Here is a 20796-nt window from a genome sequence, read left to right as displayed (position 1 = left end):
AATCATTTGGGGGAAGAAAGTCATTTTCGGTTTTCGGCCAAGGGCATCCTGCATTTTTGGCCCAGAATTTTCATTTTGGTGCATCCCTAATAAGAATATCTGTCATGAGTAATAATAATAGTGATGATAATACCACAACATTAATGACAATAGTATGGACTCTAATGTGCTAAAAAAAACAAACATACTATAAAGTGATTATGTTCCCATCTGTTGGTTATAGAAAAGGTGGTTCTTTGCTCTAAATGGCTGGGTGACAGTCCCTCTTTAACCTTCCTAGCGGTATTCCCGAGCGTGACTTGGGGTTAGATTTCAGAGCCAAAAGCGGTAAACCCGAGCCACACTTGGGGTACCGCTAGGAAGATCGCTGGATCCTGGTAGAGGTTTTACTTACCTTTTCTCCGGGATCCAGCGATGTCTGCGGGCGGTATGCGGCGGCGGAGCTTCCTCCCGATCGTCTGCGAGCCCCGGCTTCCGTCTCCGGCGACGTGACGTCCGCCGGGGGGTGGAACTGGCGGCAAATTCAAATGTAAAACACACCAAACACACTGATACCATTCAAAATAAAATAAAATCACATTACATTGCCCCCCAGTGCCCTTTCCTGCAGTTTTACTGTACTTTTTATGTAAATATATATATATATATATATATATATATATATATATCTATATCTATATATACGCAATTCTTGTGAATGAGCAGCCCAAACCAACTGTATACATTATATATATATATATATATATATATATATATATATAATAAATGTATACAGTTGGTTTGGGCTGCTGATTCACAAGAATTACATGCAAAATAATGGTACCGCTTTCAGCACCTAAAATCCAAAAGAATCATACCGCCAGGGGGGGTTAAAGCCCAACTCTGGGCTGCTATGGAAATACTTACCTTACTCCTCTCTCCTGCAGCCTTCTTATTGTCTGTGTGCCCAAGCCCCCGAAACTGCTTCACTTTGCTGCCCAGCCAGTTGCTACTCTTTGATGTCATCACATACAAAGCAGGAACTGCAGACCTGCATTGCATGCATGGATAGCGAGGGCCTTCCTAAACAGGGGAGCATTGGACAATGTTGGCTTCCGAAGGAACGAGGAATAAGGTCATGTCAAAAGTCATGTATGAGCGGGTTTCAAGGAGTCCAGGAGAAGGTGAGAGTATGAAGGGAACAAAACAGAAGACAAAACATGATCAAATTTATGTATGATTTATTTTTTTACCCCAGATACCTGATGGCCTCTGACAACTTGCGATGAATCTCTTCATAAACATCTACATTAAAAGTCCGCTGCACAAATGACAGGGCCATCTTCAGGGCCTCAACACGCAGCTGTGGACACCGATCAGCAATAAACTGCAACCTCTCAATGCGCATGAGACCACTGTAACTGGAGGCATACTGCTCAAGATCCTGCAGGGACACAAAGAACACTCTGACCACCAAGCTTATGGAATGAGGCAAAACAACAAGCAATGATATTGAGTAATGTTCAGTAATACATAGCCGCCAACCACACACTGCCTTTTGTAGATTTCAGGAGATAATTAGATCATTCTTTTTTTCTGAAATGTAATAGTTTCTTCCAATTTGTTATCTACATTGAAAGATATTTAAAAAAGACTTTACAAAGTTGTATCCACTGTACTTTGACACTGATAAATGCATCCTGTTACTTCCTTATTCCTCGCAGATCTCTACAATACATGCATATTTCTCTATGTTGTATACCTTCAATAAGGCTGCAAGTATAGAAAAAGATCGGTTTACATGGCAGAAATTTAGTTAGCTTCTAAATTCCTGTTAGGGCTGACAGCACAGTGCTCTTGCTGCAGTGAAATTCCAAACAGCATTGTCAGCCCTGCCTGCTGGACTACAGAACCCCTCCTAGCTCCCATCTCTCTCTCTCCCTTTCCACAAGAAATGATCCGCCAGCAGCTGCCCCAGCAAGAATTTTACAAGCCTGGTATCACGCGGAGGAAAGCGGTTTCTCAGTAGAGGAACAAGGTGAAGAAAAACATTATGCTGGGTTATGCTCTAGATCAGAGGTGCTCAACCTGTGGCCTGCGGAGCCCTCTGATGTGGCCCACAACCTCAAAACCAGGGAAGCGCATTCCCATGCTATGGGATGGAGGGTCGGCAAGCCCTGATTGTGATCAATAGGTTGCCAAACAACCATCCTGGAGGATCAGAGTACATGGAGCCGATGCCGGCAGCAGAGGAAGCAGGAGCCGCATAAGCCGATGCTTCCTCTGGATACCAAATGTACTTCTCCTGGGACCTTTCTGGTAGCCTGGAGAGTAATGCCAGCAGAAGCTGGAATAGGAAAAGGTCAGTGTATAAAACATCACATACACTGCACTTTTGCAATGGGCACATTAGCACTTCTAAAAAAGAGTTATTGGGCTACTTTTACACTGATCTGCCGTGCAGTGCACCTGCGGCTTTCCTGCGGTTCATTTGCAATAAGCCATAGACTTCATTATATCCTGTGGGTTTTGGTGCACTTTCTGAAAGAGCACCAAAACTCCTAAATGCAGCAGTTTTGGTTCACTTTCAGAAAGTGCACCATACCCGCTAGATGTAATAAAAGTCTATGGCAAAGCACAGCTAACCCGCAGGAAAGCAGCAGGTGCACTGTGTTACACAGTGTGGGTAAACCACAGCACATCATTGTGAAAGCAGCCTTAGGCCCCTTTCACACGGGCTTTCTGATCAGGTCCGCCTGTCAGTTTTTCAGGCGTACCTGATCGGACGCTCCATGTAGCCCTATGGAGCAGCGGATGTCAGCAGAGACATCTCGCTGACACCCGCTGCTATTCGATCTGATCCTGTCCGTGAAATCCGGACGGATGGAAACCCTATTTTCCATCCATCTGGAGGATCAGATAAGATCGGACGAAAACTGACAGGTGGTCCATTTCATCCGATCTCCCATAGAGGAGAGCGGGGCTCTGACAACTCCTTCTCTGCAAAGTAAGTGGAGACGGAGCTGTCATCCGCCTGCTCAGCGGGATCGGCGGATCGATCCCCGCTGAGGAAAATGGAGTCCGTCAGGCGCAGAGCCCGTGTGGAAGGAGCCTTAGAGGGGGCTCAGGCCAGTAATGGCTTGTTTAGATTTGCGGTTCGGGGGGGGGGGGGGGGGGCAGTAAAACCCCAAAGTTTATTGTGGCTTGCGACCGGTTAACAATCACTTAGGTGGCCCTTGCCTTTAAAAAAAGATTTAGCACCCCTGGTCTAAAAGAGGGAGAGAGGAAGGTTTTAGGGTAATGCCTGGACATATAATTTAACCATTCCCGGCTGTAACCAAAACTGAAGAAAAAAAAAAAAAGGTTTTGGCTCTACATAAGCATAGTGTAAGTTCACCTTATACCCTCCCCACTGCACTTACCTCAGCTGTCACTAAGCACACATGGGATGGGGATCTAAAAGCCCTGCTCTTCTTTCCTTAGGGCTTTGTGACCAATTAGAATAGCTCTGATCTGTCCGTCCCTAAAGCCCTACGGAAAGAAGGCAAAAGAGAAGGGCTTTTAAATGCCCAAATCGCTGCACCAGCTGCGTGAGAAGTGACAGCTAATCACCCACAGAGGCGAGGAGCTGGTGAGTGGGGAGGTTGTTGGGTGTTAGTTCACCTTTTCCTTTTTTGTGAAAAGGTGAACTTACACATTAGGTGGCTTGGAAATATGTGTTTCCGTTGACAATAACACGAAAAAACAAAACTAAGTAATAGTGATGCGCCAAAAACTATCGGTTGAAAATAGGGTTTTCAGCTTTGTGCCGGAAAAAAGTGCTTATGACTGCTGAAAACACTTGCGATTTTGTCATAATTTACTGCGATTTTAACATGCTTATAGTGTGTTTTTCACAGGTCATGCGACTCAAAAAATGCATCAAAAACGCAACGGGTGCATTTCTGAAGCATTTTTAATGGGGAGGTGCATATTTGGCGCGGTTTGCCAAACGTGCACTAAAAATGGAGCAGGCAGGATTTTTAACACTGCTTCAAAAGGTGCAGATAAATGCAGATAACGGCCAACAATAAATTCATATTCACTGAAATTCTTAAAAAGTCGAATATAATACAATTTATAAAAAATATATATTATATATTTCCCTAACCCCCCCCTTTTTTTTTTTTTCCCTCTCCTTCTGCATGAAATACTTGGACAATTGATGATCCTTCCATTCAAATAAAAAATTAAAGGAACACTTTTTAATCAGAGTCAACTAAACTCCTGGGATATTGATCTGGTTAGTTAGCAGAGGGGGTTGTTAATAAGTTCCAGCTGCTTTGGTGTTAATGAAATTCAAAACAGGTTCACTAAACGGGCAACAATGAGATAACCTCCAAAACAGGAATGGTTTTATAGGGGACGATTTTTTTCCCTACTCCTCTTTTCCGACTGTTTTTCACTAGTTTTGCATTTGGCTAGGGTCAGTGTCACTACTGGTAGCATGAGGAGATACCTGGACCCTATAGAGGTTGCACAGGCAGTCCAACGCCGCCAGGATGGCACATCAATACGTGTCATTGCCAGAAGGTTTGCTGTGTCTCCCAGCACAGTCTCAAGAGCATGGAGGAGATTCCAGGGGACAGACAGTTACTCCAGGAGAGCTGGACAGGGCTGTAGAAGGTCTTTATCCATCATCAGCAGGACCGGTATCTGCTCCTTTGAGCGAGGAGGAACAGGATGAGCACTGCCAGAGCCCTACAAAATGACCTCCAGCAGGACACTGGTGTGAATGTCTCTGACCAAACAATCAAGATAGAGACTTCACGAGGGTGGCCTGAGGACCCGACATCCTCTAGTGGGCTTTGTGCTCACTGGCCGGCACCATGGAGCTCAATTGGCATTTGCTATTGAACCCCAGAATTGGCAGATCTACCACTGGTGCCCTGTGCTTATCACAGATGAGAGCAGGTTCACTCTAAGCACATGTGACAGACATGAAAGGGTCTGGAGAAGCCGCAGAGAGCGTTATGCTGCCTGTAACATCGTTCAGCATGACCGGTTTGGTGGTGGGTCAGTGATGGTCTGGGGAGGCATATCCATGAAGGAACGCACAAAGCTCTAAAGGCTAGACTATGATACCCTGACTGCCATTAGGTATCGGAATGAAATCCTTGGACCCATTGTCAGACCCTACACTGGTGCAGTGGGTCCAGGGTTCTTCATGGTGCATGACAATGCCTGGCCTCATGTGGCGAGAGTATGCAGCCAGTTCCTGGAGGATGACGGCATTGTTACCATTGAATGGCCCCCACGCTAGCCTGAACTAAATCCCATAGAACACCTCTGAGGCATTATGTTTCGATCCATCCAACGCCGCCAGGCTGCACCTCAGTCTGTTCAGGAGCTCAGTGATGCCCTGGTCCAGATCTGGGAGGAAATACCGACGTTGTCAGGCATGCATACAAGCACGTGGGGGGCCATACAAACTACTGAGTACTATTTTGAGTTGCTGCAATGAAATTTCAGCAAAAATGGACTAGCCTGCTGCATCATTTTTTTTTGTCTTTGAATTCAGCTCTCTGTAGGTTGATCATTTTTATTTCCATCAAACGATGTGGCATCCTTTCGTTCCTAACACATTACCCAGTCCATATGAGTATACCTATCCAGCATGAGATATTTCCCCACTGATATCTGATGCGTTTTCAAAGTGTTCCTTTAATTTTTTTGTGCAGAGTGTGTGTGTGTGTGTGTATATTTTTTTTTTTTTAAACTTCAATTTCAGTGCATCACGACTAAGCAATACCTTTAATTAGTTCCTTGAATATACTAAAATTGCAAGCTTTTGAGACTACTCGGGTCCCAGCTTATATAACCTTCTCAGACAGAAGGATAAAATCAACAGCACACAACAAATATGTCTTCGAAAGAAGAGGATATAAAACGGGCTTGAGGGGTAGACTTACCAGAGTTGGATTCTCCACCACATAGTTGATGTCAGGCACATTCTGCTGGTCATCCTGAGGGTCAGCATCGATCTGCATGGGCTCCACAGCACCCTATATAGGCAAAAGAGTCTAGTCAAATTCCGCAATCAAGATAAGCAGCAAAAGTCCAGCGGCCTGCAATCTACGCTGAGCCACAACACCCCACCAGCACGCCTAACAGCCCATCCCTTCATTGGAACGACCGAGCCGGTCAGCAAGTCAATAGACAAAACTATATGACAGAAACAAAAATAGTCAAGAAACAAGAAAAAGTACCATAAATTAACAGCGACTTTAAGAGACCATGTCACCTTTTCCATTTAGGGGAAAGTTACAGAGTTTGTGCAAATCCTCACCCTGACCACTTCAAAGTCACCTATCCCCTGACACTTCTATTGTGGACACCACCGAAGTACAGTGACAGTGCTCGGCCTAGCAAAAGCCTGCTATGTCAGAGCACTTCATCATGGGAGGAAGTCACATGCTACTCCATACCCAGAAGCACTGGTTATTTTGCAGTGGTGGCTACAGATAGAGAAGCAGTGAAAGGACACGGTGACAGACACTGATCTGATACAGAGAAATCATCCCTTGAAGTCAGCTAAAAAAAAAAAAAAAAAAAAGAAAAAAAAAAAAAGAAAGACACTTTCATAGGTGTGCATTTCACGTGTTCCACGCTACGCTCCGTGGTCCCTCACACAGTAGTGACTTAGAGGTCGGCGGGAGGAATCGCTGATCACAGAAGGGGACACAGGAGATGGAAGCGTCGGTTTCTGAGCAGATGTCGGCGGAAGATTTCTTTGGATCAGATAAACATTTAGCAGTACAGTCGGATAGGTACGTATACTCTTTTACAGCAAATCTTTTGGGGCAATTTTATTTAATACTATGGAAGATGGTAAACTGGAACAACCATAAGTGGTCAGCAAGGGCTCCAATAGATACAAAAGAAGAAAAATGACAACGCGATCACTCCTAAATATCACAGTGTCACAAGTATAATACTATGCAAGATATATCAAAAAATATATATGTATGGAATTAATAAATGCAGGTCCACTGCTTCCTTTTCACACCAATGTGAGAATAAGAATTCAAATTGAAGGTATAAAACTACATACATGTACATAATAATATACTGCATTGCCCTAATACATGAATTACCACACCCTCTACACATTGATATATCAACATTGTGTAATGAATATATATATATATATATATATATATATATATATATATATATATATATATATATATATATATATATATATATATATATATATAGCGAGAAAAAAAATCCAGAATAAATTCAGCAAAAAATGTAAAAAAAATGTGCGGATTTACCACTGCCTCTTTACACCAATGTGTTAAAAACATAACTTAAGTCAATATAGAAGTCATCTATAATGTGTGGCCAGAGACCAGAGAGAGACCCACACACATATATATATATATATATATATATATATATATATACACATACATACATACACACACACACACACACACACACACATATATATATATATATATATATATATCACACATATATACAGTGGGAAGGAAAGTATTCAGACCCCTTAAATTTTTCACTCTTTGTTATATTGCAGCCATTTGCTAAAATCATTTAGGTTCATTCTTCTTCCTCATGAATGTACACATAGCACCCCATACTGACAGAAAAACACAGAATTGTTGACATTGTTGCAGATTTATTAAAAAAGAAAAACTGAAATATCACATGGTCCTAAGTATTCAGACCCTTTGCTGTGACACTCATATATTTAACTCAGGTGCTTTCCATTTCTTCTGATCATCCTTGAGATGGTTCTACACCTTCATTTGAGTCCAGCTGTGTTTGATTATACTGATTGGACTTGATTAGGAAAGCCACACACCTGTCTATATAAGACCTTCCAGATCACAATGCATGTCAGAGCAAATGAGAATCATGAGGTCAAAGGAACTGCCTGAAGAGCTCAGAGACGGAATTGTGGCAAGGCACAGATCTGGCCAAGGTTACAAAAAGATTTCTGCTGCACTTAAGGTTCCTAAGAGCACAGTGGCCTCCATAATCCTCAAATGGAAGACGTTTGGGACGACCAGAACCCTTCCTAGAGCTGGCCGTCCGGCCAAACTGAGCTATCGGGGGAGAAGAGCCTTGGTGAGAGAGGTAAAGAAGAACCCAAAGATCACTGTGGCTGAGCTCCAGAGATGCAGTCAGGAGATGGGAGAAAGTCGTAGAAAGTCAACCATCACTGCAGCCCTCCACCAGTCGGGGCTTTATGGCAGAGTGGCCCGACGGAAGCCTCTCCTCAGTGTAAGACACATGAAAGCCTGCATGGAGTTTGCTAAAAAACACCTGAAGGACTCCAAGATGGTGAGAAATAAGATTCTCTGGTCTGATGAGACCAAAATAGAACTTTTTGGCCTTAATTCTAAGCGGTATGTGTGGAGAAAACCAGGCACTGCTCATCACCTGTCCAATACAGTCCCAACAGTGAAGCATGGTGGTGGCAGCATCATGCTGTGGGGGTGTTTTTCAGCTGCAGGGACAGGACGACTGGTTGCAATCGAGGGAAAGATGAATGCGGCCAAGTACAGGGATATCCTGGACAAAAACCTTCTCCAGAGTGCTCTGGACCTCAGACTGGGCCGAAGGTTTACCTTCCAACAAGACAATGACCCTAAGCACACAGCTAAAATAACGAAGTAGTGGCTTCACAACAACTCCATGACTGTTCTTGAATGGCCCAGCCAGAGCCCTGACTTAAACCCAATTGAGCATCTCTGGAGAGACCTAAAAATGGCTGTCCACCAACGTTTACCATCCAACCTGACAGAACTGGAGAGGATCTGCAAGGAGGAATGGCAGAGGATCCCCAAATCCAGGTGTGAAAGACTTGTTGCATCTTTCCCAAAAAGACTCCTGGCTGTATTAGATCAAAAGGGGGCTTCTACTAAATACTGAGCAAAGGGTCTGAATACTTAGGACCATGTGATATTTCAGTTTTTCTTTTTTAATAAATCTGCAACAATGTCAACAATTCTGTGTTTTTCTGTCAGTATGGGGTGCTATGTGTACATTCATGAGGAAGAAGAATGAACCTAAATGATTTTAGCAAATGGCTGCAATATAACAAAGAGTGAAAAATTTAAGGGGTCTGAATACTTTCCGTACCTACTGTATATATATATATATATATATATATATATATATATATATATATATACACATATACACACACACACATTTTTTTTTATATATTTCTTGATATATTTTTGTAAAGTATTATACTTATGACACTGTGATATATGGGAGTGATAGTTTTTCTTTTGATGGCTATTTGTCCAGACTGGGGCGCGGGCACTTTCACTCTATAAAGGCTCCAATAGAGTGATTTTCCTTCTCTTCCTGTCATACATTGGTTTTATCAGACAGGAAGCAGGAGAATATCTGCAGCAGTAACATAAGACACCAATAAACAAAGTTATTTGCTATACAGTATTTTGTCATCCTGTCAAAAAGGAAGCCTGCGTGTCTCCAAATTATTGTTTTAAATGATATTACAGTAAACTTCCTACTACTATGGTACTTCGCTATTCTTTCAATTTGGATTGGTGTACCGCTACTGAAGGTCAAGGTAAGGTACAAGAAAAAAATTCTATAATGTATGGCCAGCCTATGAAAAAAAAAAAAAGTTGAATGTGACTTTCTCCAAACATTCAAAAGAAATCTATGGTCACAAGATACACTTTAATTTAAAAAAAAAAAAAAAAAAAAACATCTGCATTGTAATAGCAAAACAAAATGACAATCCAAAATAAGAAATCTACTTTCATGTTGTGAGCCTATAACAATTGTAGGTTATACTAGCTACAAGAAAACTCAGCATTCAATCGATTTTTAACCCTTTTTAAGAGAGACTAGGTTCACATCTGCGCCACCATGTTGACTGTGGCACAACAGTCCATTCAATCGAATGGGCTGCCTTGTCCCAGGATATGCAGGAAAGAAGTCAATGTGCTACTTTGGAAATCGTAGCCCGCACGGGAACTGAGAATACAGCATGGTTTCCAGTGCAGGTGCCATTAGGGTTAATTGGCACCCACCTGCAGGGGTCCCACGTTTCACTGTGCGCGCGGCTGCAGCAGCGGAATTTTGTGCGGGTTCCGCAGCAGCACCACCCGCACAGCTGTGAATCTAGCCTTAAAGCAGACATGGCAGTCTGGTGAGTGATTTTCCAGTAGAGTACAATGGGCGCAAATTAAATTGGTGGTAATGACACATCACATTGAAAAATCTTCTTTGAAGAAGGACCCAATGAACTTTATTTGAAGCACTATAAATGTTTTTATGCACTTTATGAATTTTATACACTTTATTTAGCATATTTCAATCATATTTATTGATCACAGGTAATAATGTACCATTTACTTGAGTATAGCGCCCCCTCACTTTATATTCATGTTGTGAGTTCAGCCATCTCTTTTTATACAACTTCCTGCATTCTCTGCATGCTTTGCAGCTTCTCATCTGCTGTAAACTTTCAATTGCTAAGGACTACATATCCCATGGTACTTTACTGACTGCGAGCAGTGATTCCGGGTATGGACCCAGAGCATCTGTGTAATGTGTGACACAGCAGTGCCTACTCACAGGGCATAGTGAATATGTCACAGAATGAATATAAAGTAAATGTGTGGGAATCTTAAAGCGGAGTTCCACCCAAAAGTGGAACTTCCGCTTTAGGGAGTCCTGACCCCCCGACATGCCACATTTGGCATGTCATTTTTTGGGGGGGGGGGGGGGGGGAGCGGGTACCTAGTTTTGACAGGTACCCGCTCCCACTTCCGCTCGGAGCGCCGCGGCGCCCTGAGCGGAAGTTCTCCTCTCCCCCTCCCTCCCTGCAGTCTTCTGGGACACGTCAGAGGTCCCAGAAGATTGCCGGCCAATCACGGCGCGCAGCGCGACTCGCGCATGCGCAGTGGGTACCCGGCTGTGAAGCCGCAAACTGTAACAGCCGGGTGCCCACAGCAGTGATGCCGGCGCCGAGGGAGAGGATCGAGGCTTCCGGCGGCCGCATCGCTGGACCGTTGGACAGGTGAGTAAATGGCTGGAACTCCGCTTTAAGTGCCGGGTCACCCGCGAATCTACTTCGGGTTCCCGCATTGCACTCAACTTGCAGGCAGTTCACACTGCTATATGCGAATCGCTGGGGGTGTCAATACAAAGTTAACGACACCCCCACATTAGTTTGCATATCGCAGTGCAAACTGTCAGTTCAGGCAGGAATCGGATCGCATGAACACCCATGTAATCTGATTCTGGTGCAGACCAAAAAAAAAAAAAAAAAAGGGTCCTGTGCGTCTTTAGTCCGAATGCGACGTGAATGCCACCATACAATCTGCATGGCTTTATTCGCATCGCTCAGACATGGCATGTGACTTGCAGCAGAGCAGTGCGTTCCGAATCACATGCCATGTCTGACATCGTATATGTGTGAACCGGCACTCAAAGCATGGATTTCAAACTTGTAGGCTATAAATAATTGAAACTCAATGTAGGAAGGAAAATCTGGTGTCAAATTTTGACCACAGATACATTTTAATACACAATGCACCTGGAAGCTTCACCTGCAATGAATGTTTGAAAAATGTCAGATTCACCGTTTCGTAAATAAACTCATTTAGGTCTTTCAGGAGTTATACAATAATATGGTGTGTGGCAGACTTCTACTCCTCTGTGGTACCTCAAATTGCAATGAGTAGGCTGATGAAATGGCTTTCCAGATGGAAGTTCCACAATTAGCTAAATAGAATTCTTCTGCACTATCGCTGCCATCATTTACATCTGTCCATGGAGAGGATTGTGATCTGTTCTGACTGTCTGTATCCTCAGACCCTGACACATCGTCTCCCTGGTGAAATACAGCATTAACAACCATCACCAGACACACACAACACATGCTCTATGCCACAGATCATAACATGTACTTTAACCACTTTACCACCGCCCACAGTAATATTACTGCGGCAGAGTGGCTCGTTATCGTCTGACGACGTAGTGCTACGTCGTCAGACACTCCCCCTTCTGGGCGGCGCTTGCGCGCCGCCGGAGGCTCGCTCCCGCTGTTTTCGGTCACAGCGGGAGTCGGGCCAGGGGAGGAGCAGCGGCTATCGCCGCCGCTCTTCCCCGATCGTCGGGGATCTACTGTGGAGATCCGCCCGCCTGTGTAAACACAAGCGGGCGGATCTCCCAAGTGACAGGGAGTGACAGATCGGAGTGTTCAGCATAGCTGAACATGCGATCTGTCCCTGTGTCACTCAGTCACCTCCCCCCCCCACACGTCAGTAAGCACCAGGCATACATTAACCCCTCCCTCTCCAATAAAATTAACCCCTTCCCTGCCAGTGTCATTTTTACAGTAACAGTGCATATTTATAGCACTGATTACTGCAGTAATGTCACTGGTAACCCCAAAAGTGTTAAAAATGTCAGTCAAGGGTCCGATCTGTCCGCCGCAATGTCGCAGTACCGCAAAAAAAAAAAAAAAACGCAGATCGCCGCCATTACGCGTTAAAAAAAAAACACAACAAAAATGACAGAAATCTTTCCCTTTGTTAGTAAACGCAATAACTTTTGCGCAAACCAATCAAAATACGCCTATTGTGATTTTTTTTACCAAACATGGGTAGCAGAAAACAAATTGGGCAAAAATTTTAAAAAAAATTGTTTTTTACATCTTTTTTGGGGGGAATTTCATATAAAAAAATGTTAAAAATATTATTTTTTCAAAATAAACGCTTTTTTTTGTTTATAGCGCAAAAAGTAAAAATCGCACAGGTGATCAAATACCACCAAAAGAAAGCTCTGTTTGTGGGAAAAAAAGGACGTAAATTTAGTTTGGGTATGGCGTCGCAATTGTCAGTGCAATTGTCAGTTAAAGTCGCACAGCGCCGAATCGCAAAAAGTGGCCCAGACGTAAGACAGCAAAATCCTCCGGTGGTAAAGTGGTTAAACCCCAACTCTAGGCCGTGTATTTTTACCCACCCCCATTGTATTTTTTGCTTCATTTTTTCACACTGAAGCCCCGTACACACGCACCAAATGTCGGCCGAACGATCGGCCGTCTTTTGTCCAGTGTTGTTTGTTGGTTGAAATGTGCTCTAGACTTGCACTGGACTTTTGTTGGCCGACAGAAACCAACTTCAGAAGTGATGTCATGTGATGGTTAACTTTCCCTGTGTTTTTCTTCTCTGAGCATGCTCATCTGACTGTTGTCGGCCGAAATCTGTACTAACTGAGGAACAATCGGCCGTTCTGGTGATGGCCAACAAAAATTTTATAGCATGCACACAAGATTTTGTTCGGCCGAAAAGTTGCAGTCGGTTGTCGGAATCATCATACTAACAAGCCGACAACCGGCCGTTGGCCGAATATTTACGGCCGACAATCGGTATGTGTGTACGGGGCTTTACTTACCTTTTCCGAAGTCTTCAGACCAGTCAGGTGACACGCAGGATCCTCATCTGATGTTCTCCTGGCAAAAGGGCTGGATTTAGGAGCGTATTTCAGCTCGTAAAACGCTCATCTCTGAAGTCTCAAGACACCCAACAAGCAAAGTCCCATTTCATTTCAATGGCCCCTGTTCACGTATGAGTGTTATGTCACCTGAGACAAAAGGCCTGAAGCTCAGAAATGTATACGAGCTTCTTTCTTGCAGATTACAAGCGTTAGAGGTCAATGCCTGCCTCCAAACACCTGCAAAAAAAGCCTGGAAAAAACTCCTGAAAAAAGCCCAAAGAAACGCCTGAAAACGATACACTCAGGTGTGAATGGAGCCTTAAACTGGATCTTCACTGCATTTGAGCACCACAAACCAAAAACACTTTCTCATTCATTTTTAATATTCAAAGCAAACTCCCCCCATCCATCCATGTCTCTATGTTTTATTCTGTTGAGAAATCACTTGGAAAAATACCCCCCCTAGCATTTCTGGCCGTGGCCATCTTGAGTAAGGGCAGATGATTTATGTGGCATTTACTTCCTGGAATCCATCTAGCCTTAGCTCAAGCATGCACGCAGGTGTGTGTGTGTGTGCTTAGATGAGAAAACCCCTCCTCCTCCTCTCCCCCCTCCTGAAGACTTCTGGGATGTATGACATCACTTGCCTAGGCAAAAAATTAGGAAGTAACTGAAGAAATGTAAAAAAAAACAAAAACAAACTTTTAAAACAAGTAAATATGAAATACCTTCCTATCTATGTACTAATCCTAGCAGCATAAGGATTAAAAATAGTCAATGCTGATAGGGATAGCATTTCTGGCTGTGGGTGTTTTTAAATAGCCGTGCAAGATTTGAAAACAACTTTTTTCTGTGTATGTGTGCGCTATTATATTGTTCAATTTGTATATTGGTCTTTTAGCAGCACCAACCTGAGAATTGTGCGTTTAGGGTGTGCCCACCAATATCTTTTTTATTTTTAAATGTAAAGCGCCTCACCGTCAGGCAAGTGGGACTCCTCCGCTGCCCCTGCATTTCCTAATGCAGTGCTGCGGGCATTAGGGCTGCACGATATTGGGGAAAAAAGAACATTGCGATATTTCGTTTTCAACGATAAATATCGCGATCTTTCTCTTTGTTTAATGCAGAAGACGGATTAGGCAGAGTCGGGACTTACAGTTGTGGTAGGAGGTAGAAAAACACAGCCCGACGTGACATCTGTCCCACACGTTCCCTCTGCCGCCCTGGAGCTAGTTCTCTTAAAGGAGCGGTGAGCGCGGCACAGCGAACCAACCACGTGGTAGCAGCACAGGGAACCAATCAGATGTGCAGGCACGCGTGATTGGTTAGCTGTGCAGCTGCTTACGGCGCGCTGCTCACCGCTGAACGTGTAGGACGGCTGCCAGCACTGTGAGTCCTCCTCCCCCCGACTTCTCCCTGCCTCCCTGCCTAATGGTAAATATCACGTCTTCGGCGATATGAATATCGCCCACGCCCGCAGAACGATAGTCGATATCATACCGACTATCGTTCAGCCCTAGCGGGCATGGTACAAAACATTCTCCTGTACCATGCCCGCAGCACTGCAACTCCTGTACCATCTGTGCCATGCCCGTACCATCTCCTGTGCCATGCCCGTACCATCTCCTGTGCCATCTCATGTACCATGCCCACAGCCCTGCATCTCCTGTACCATGCCTGTACCATCTCCTGTGCCATGCCTGTACCATCTCCTGTACCATACCAACAGCCCTGCATCTCCTGTACCATCCCCGCAGCCCCCGTTTTGTGTCTCGTGGTGGTCCAGCTGGGTCCAGTAGCTGCTGCGTTTCCCACCCTAGGCTTATACTCGAGTCAATAAGTTTTCCCACTTTTTTGTGGTAAAATTAGGTGCCTCGGCTTATATTCGGGTCGGCTTATACTCGGTATATACGGTATGTGGATCACTCAGAGGGAATTTTTTTTTTCTCTCAACAAAAGGTGGAGTTACTATTTAACCTTATTCTGGTGTGTGTGGTGTGATTGGACGGTTGTTGGGGAGTTTTACCAGCATGGTGTGTGATGGGAATATTGGACCCAGTAAAGCTATTGCAATCACCAGCCTGCATGTAAACCTCAATGCCAGACACATGCTGTGTCACTATATTTGACATATTTCCCTGAACTGCATGGCAAGTAGGAGCCAGTCCCTGAATCAGCACCATCAGAAACATGCTGCTTTTTGCATTGGGTTGCTAAATTTGACATGTTTTCCTGCCCTGCATGGCATTTAGGAGGCAGTCCCTATACCAGAGCAGCCAGTACCTTCAGAAACATGCAGTGTATTGCGTAGTGTCGCTAAATATGACATACCTCCCTGGGCTGCATGGCAAGTAGGAGCCAGTCCCTGAAACAGCACCTTCAGAAACACGCTGTGTATTGCATATTCTAGCTAAATATGACACGCCCCCCTGCACTGCATGGCAAGTAGTAGCCAGTCCCTGAGCCAGAAACTTCAGAAACATGCATGTAACGGAACCGCGACCCACACTGTGACTGTGGACTTCTGTCATTATATGGCTTCCTCCCAGTAGTGAACATAGATATCAGATTTTCCAGCCGCCCCCATACAGAGCTAGCCGACAACTTAGCTTGTACTCGAATCTTCTGTTTATTGAAAAGTCACACAGAATTTATTTACAGCATGGACCTCCCCTCCTGATCAGATTACCACACACAGGTCAGGGGTTGCCTGATTACATTATGATATGAAGATGAAATTGTATACAGAAATATAAATTAACCTGAACTAATTATCTAGCCATCTGGACAGAAACAATATGGGAGTTCATTAACATTTAACAATGGGACAGACAGGCTTAACAGAATCCACATCTCACCTCAATACACAGACAGTAGGGAGAGCCTGTCTCTGCCATTGAAGTACAATCCACATTAGCATAAGTGTATATACAGACCCCATTTGAAGCAATCCAAACCATATATTCTCAGTGTCCATTAAGTATCTGTCCTTCGCTCCCAGTGACGGTGAGTACCGTCACATATTTTCCCCCCAAAGGTAGACTAACCAGGTATCAGACCTCCAATCGGTCTGTGCCTGATTTAGTCAGGTAACAAGTCCCAAAGAGTCAATCCATCATGGCAGCTTCCTTGACAAAAGTTCCACATAGTTTGTAAGTTTGTCCCAGCAGGGCGCGTGGAGCTCTCATAGCCGATCAGTCTGTGGAAGTCTGGTTTGGGCAGGCCGGACTGGGCTTCTTGGTCACCCTGTGTCCCTAAGACACAGGGTGACTTACACATAAGAGGGGCCTAGGGGACAGAGAGGTATTTCCCAACCTCTCTAAGGTAAGCTGTGTTCCACGGGCCCTCCAACCAAAGTGACTCCCGTAGCATTTCACCCCTTTCGGAAGTAGACTAACACAGGAGGGGACCCCAAACGGGTTGACTTTGAAGTTAGTCTGTAGGTCCAGTCCTCCAATGTCTGTACCCACACAGTACCCCAAACAAATTGTCCGGAACGGAGCATTACTCACCCAGCCAACCTCTGCCTCTCTCGTAGAACATACCCGCTGCGGGGGAGAAGCGTGGACTGGCCCTTCACCCTGGAGTCTTTTTAGCAGCTGGAGAAAAGACAGGGTGGCTGGGCTCACTTCCTCATGCTGTTGGGGACCTGGGCCGACGGCCCAGCATCCCTGGGATATAGAGGGGAAGACCGCAGTCCCATCCACTACCACAGGAACTCGATCTTTTGTACGTTGAGGGCAGAGGCCAGCCACACTCTGCTCCGTTGTCAGCTCTTCTGCTGGGTTGGTGTCATCATTCTGGGGCCCGTCTGCTGCTGGGAAGGGGAGTCAGCTGCTCCATCATCCTTACCCTCATCTGGCGGTTGGGACAACCTTGCTCAGGTACTGTCTCCCAGATGTACAGATCCAGGCTGGGGAGGGAAGACAGGTTCCTCCGCTCTGACTGTTGGGGAGGGAGGACAACCTCCTCTCCCTTCTCACTCTGGGCCTCCGGAACTGCCACAGGTGTGGGGCAGAGGTCATTGACCCTCTGTCCCGCTGCCAGCACTTCAGCTGGGTATAAAAGCTTTACTTCATCAGCTTGTCGCTGGAGCCGATTTCCCCAGCTTCCTAGAACTCTGTAGTTGTTGTGGGTGCTGGTCAGAGGTTGGTGGCACTCTGCCCTGTTGCCAGCACTTCTGCTGGGGACTCCACATAATCCAATCCGGCTAACTGTTAGGGAGGGAGACTGGCTTCCTCCGCTCCCAGACTGTGGATCTCTCACTGGGGTGGAAGGATGACCACCTTCTTCTCCAAACTGTGCAGCTGCTGTTAGGGAGTGATCACCATCTTTTCACCCTGGGCCTCTTCTCTCAAGCAGGATGAAGCTGCTGTTGGTGTTGGGCAGAGCTCAGTGATGTTAGGGCCTGATGCCAGCTGTTCTGCAGGAAAGTAAACTGAAAAGTCAGTGGCCTTGCACACATTTTCCTGGGTCACCAATTGTTGCAGAGGTCAGCAGCGCTATGCCTGGATGCCTGCTCTTCTGCTGTAGGCTCACTAGGATTTTCCACCTCAGCAGAAAAGTCTATTAAATCCCCAGTCTCTGGAATTGCTGAACTTTGACGGGTGGTTTATTATCCATATCATCTTCCTCAATTTCCTCTAACCGCCATTTTAAATCGCTCCCAAAGTTGGGGTCCTTGGACAGCCTCTCTAGTAGCAGCCCCAGGCCGCCGTAGCAAAAGCCTTCCGTTGGGCTGTCGCTCGCTTTCCATGGGCACACTTGGGTTACATACCAGCGGAGGGCTCTGTAGCTCTCCTCAAACCCCTTCTGCTCCGGGACCAGCCTGCTTAACTCAGCTTTCTATTCCTTGTGCGGTTATCTCCGCAAAAGCACCATTCGAACTTCGTACTGCGACCAGTACCTTTCCTGGAAGGAGGGGAGGATTTTTCCCTGGGGTCGCTGCTCACGGGCTAGCGATTCCTTCCAGAGTTCCAAACGGATTGAATCATACCATCCTAGCAGGACCTTCTGACACTGGTCCCCTGTGCAGCATCTGCATCTCTTGCAACCTCCTTCCGAATTCCTCTTCCATGGAGGCTGATATCTGTACCTCTCCTCTTCCTTGGATCCCGGTGGAGGATTGGATGTCCCAGACTACAGGAAGCATCCCACCGACTGCCACCAATGTAACAGAACCGCGACCCACACTTTGTCTGACTTCTGTTATTATACAGCTTCCTCCCAGTCATGAACATAGATATCAGATTTTTCCAACCGCCCCCCATACAAAGCTAGCCGACAACTTAGCTTGTACTGGAATCTTCTGTTTATTGAACAGTCACACAGAATTTATATACAGCATGGACACATCCCCCTCCTGATCAGATTACCACACACAGGTCAGGGATTGCCTGTTTACATTATCATATGCATTTGAAATTGTATACAGAAAAAGAATTAACCTGAACTAATTATCTAGCCATCTGGACAGAAACAATATGCGAGTTCATTAACATTGAACAATGGGACAGACAGGCTAAACAGAATCCACATCACACCTCAATACACAAACAATAAGGAGAGCCTGTCTCTGCCATTGAAGAACAATACACATTAGCATTATAGTGTAAATACAGACCCCCATTTGAAGCAATCCAAGCCATACTCAGTGTCCATTAAGTATCTGTCTTTAACACCCAGTGACGGGGAGTACCGTCACAATGCAGTGTATTGCATATTGTCGCTAAATAGGACACGCCTCCCTGCGCTGCATGGCAAGTAGGAGCCAGTCCCTAAACCAGCATTGGCAGAAACATGCTGCGTATTACATATTGTCGCTAAATATGACACGCCTCCCTGCGCTGCATGGAGAGTAGGAGCCAATCCCCGAGCCAGTGCAGTCAGCAGCACCAGACACATGCTGTGTATTGCATATTGTTGCTAAACGACACACCTCTGCGCTGCATAGCAAGTAGTAGCCAGCACCTTCAGAAACATGCTGTGTGTTGCATATGGTCGCTAAATATGACACACCTCTCTGCGCTGCATGGCAAGTAGTAGCCAGTCCCTGAGCCAGCACCTTCAGAAACATGCAGTGTATTGCATATGGTTGCTAAATATGACACACTTCCCTGCGCTGCATTGCAAGTAGTAGCCAGTCCCTGAGACAGTTCCTTTAGAAACATGCTGTGTTGCATATGGTCGCTAAATATGACACGCCTCTCTGCACTGCATGGCAAGTAGTAGCCAGTCCCTGAGCTAGCTCCTTCAGAAACATGCAGTGTATTGCATATTGTCCCTAAATATGACACGCCCCCCCTGTGCTGCATGGCAAGTAGTAGCCAGTCCCTTAGCTAGCTCCTTCAGACGCATGCTGTGTTTTGTATATTGTCCCTAAATAGGACACGTCCCTCTGCACTGCATTGCAAGTAGGAACCAGTCCTCCCTGATCCAGCTCCTTCAGAAACATGCTGTGTTTTGCAGATTGTCCCTAAATATGACACGACCCCCTGTGCTGCATGGCAAGTAGTAGCCAGTCCCTGATCCAGCACCTTCAGAAACATGCGGTGTATTGCATATTGTCCCTAAATAGGACACGCCTCCCTGCGCTGCATGGCAAGTAGGAACCAGTCCCTGAACCAGTGCAGTCAGCAACACCAGACGCATGCTGTGTTTTGCATATTGTCCCTAAATATGGCAAGTAGTAGCCAGTCCCTGATCCAGCTCCTTCAGAAACATGCAGTGTATTGCATATTGTCCCTAAATAGGACACGCCCCCCTGTGCTGTATGGTAAGTAGTAGCCAGTCCCTGATCCAGCACTTTTAGAAACATGCTGCTGTTTTGCATATTGTCCCCAAATATGACACTCCTCTGCGCTGCATGGCAAGTAGGAACCAGTCCCTGATCCTGAATAGGGGCCTGGCCCAGTGGCAGCACTGACCCCTCACCAGACTCCACCTCAGTGCCTAAAATAACCCCCCCTTATGTCCTCCACAACAAGGCTGCCCACTTCCAAAGGGAAAAAAAGAGTGTGCTCGGTTACTATAAGCAACACAGACAGTCCTCCTTCCAGAGGAGAGGAGAGGTTACCACCACCGTAAACATACACCACACAGGTGACCCCGCCCCCTTCTCTGACCTGCAGGCTGAACACTTGCACCGGGAGAGGCATCGTCACCCCCTCGCTCTCCACCGCTCGAGCCCCAACCCTCCGACCACTTCCGGGTTACGTCCCTTGCGCCTCCACAGAGGGGGAGACGCACGCATCGACGTCCGACGTCAAAACCATCGAGAGCGGATCAGGGGGATAGAAGGGCGGCTGACGTTCA

At 45.7% G+C, this 20796-nt stretch overlaps 1 protein-coding gene across 2 annotated transcripts in view; it reads right to left on the bottom strand.

Moving 5' to 3' along the window:
- Positions 1–20729, bottom strand: part of GPS1 (G protein pathway suppressor 1) — a 59225-nt gene extending 38496 nt beyond the window's left edge. Inside the window, exons 1-3 of one of the 2 annotated variants that reach the window (XM_082272943.1) lie at positions 20607–20729; positions 5931–6023; positions 1233–1423 (exon numbers count right to left, since the gene is read on the bottom strand). In XM_082272943.1, coding sequence (XP_082129069.1) covers positions 1233–1423; positions 5931–6023; positions 20607–20639 — 317 coding nt within the window. In that variant the 5' untranslated portion in view covers positions 20640–20729. The remainder of the gene's footprint in view (positions 1–1232; positions 1424–5930; positions 6024–20606) is intronic. The other variant, XM_082272944.1, reaches the window with a different exon arrangement.
- Between the last annotated feature and the right edge of the window lie 67 nt (positions 20730–20796).

The sequence above is a fragment of the Pelophylax lessonae genome (assembly GCF_965119305.1).
Source record: "Pelophylax lessonae genome assembly, chromosome: 11".
NCBI lineage: Eukaryota > Metazoa > Chordata > Amphibia > Anura > Ranidae > Pelophylax > Pelophylax lessonae.
The sequence above is the reverse complement of the archived record's forward strand: the minus strand, read 5'-3'. Positions and strand labels throughout refer to the sequence as shown.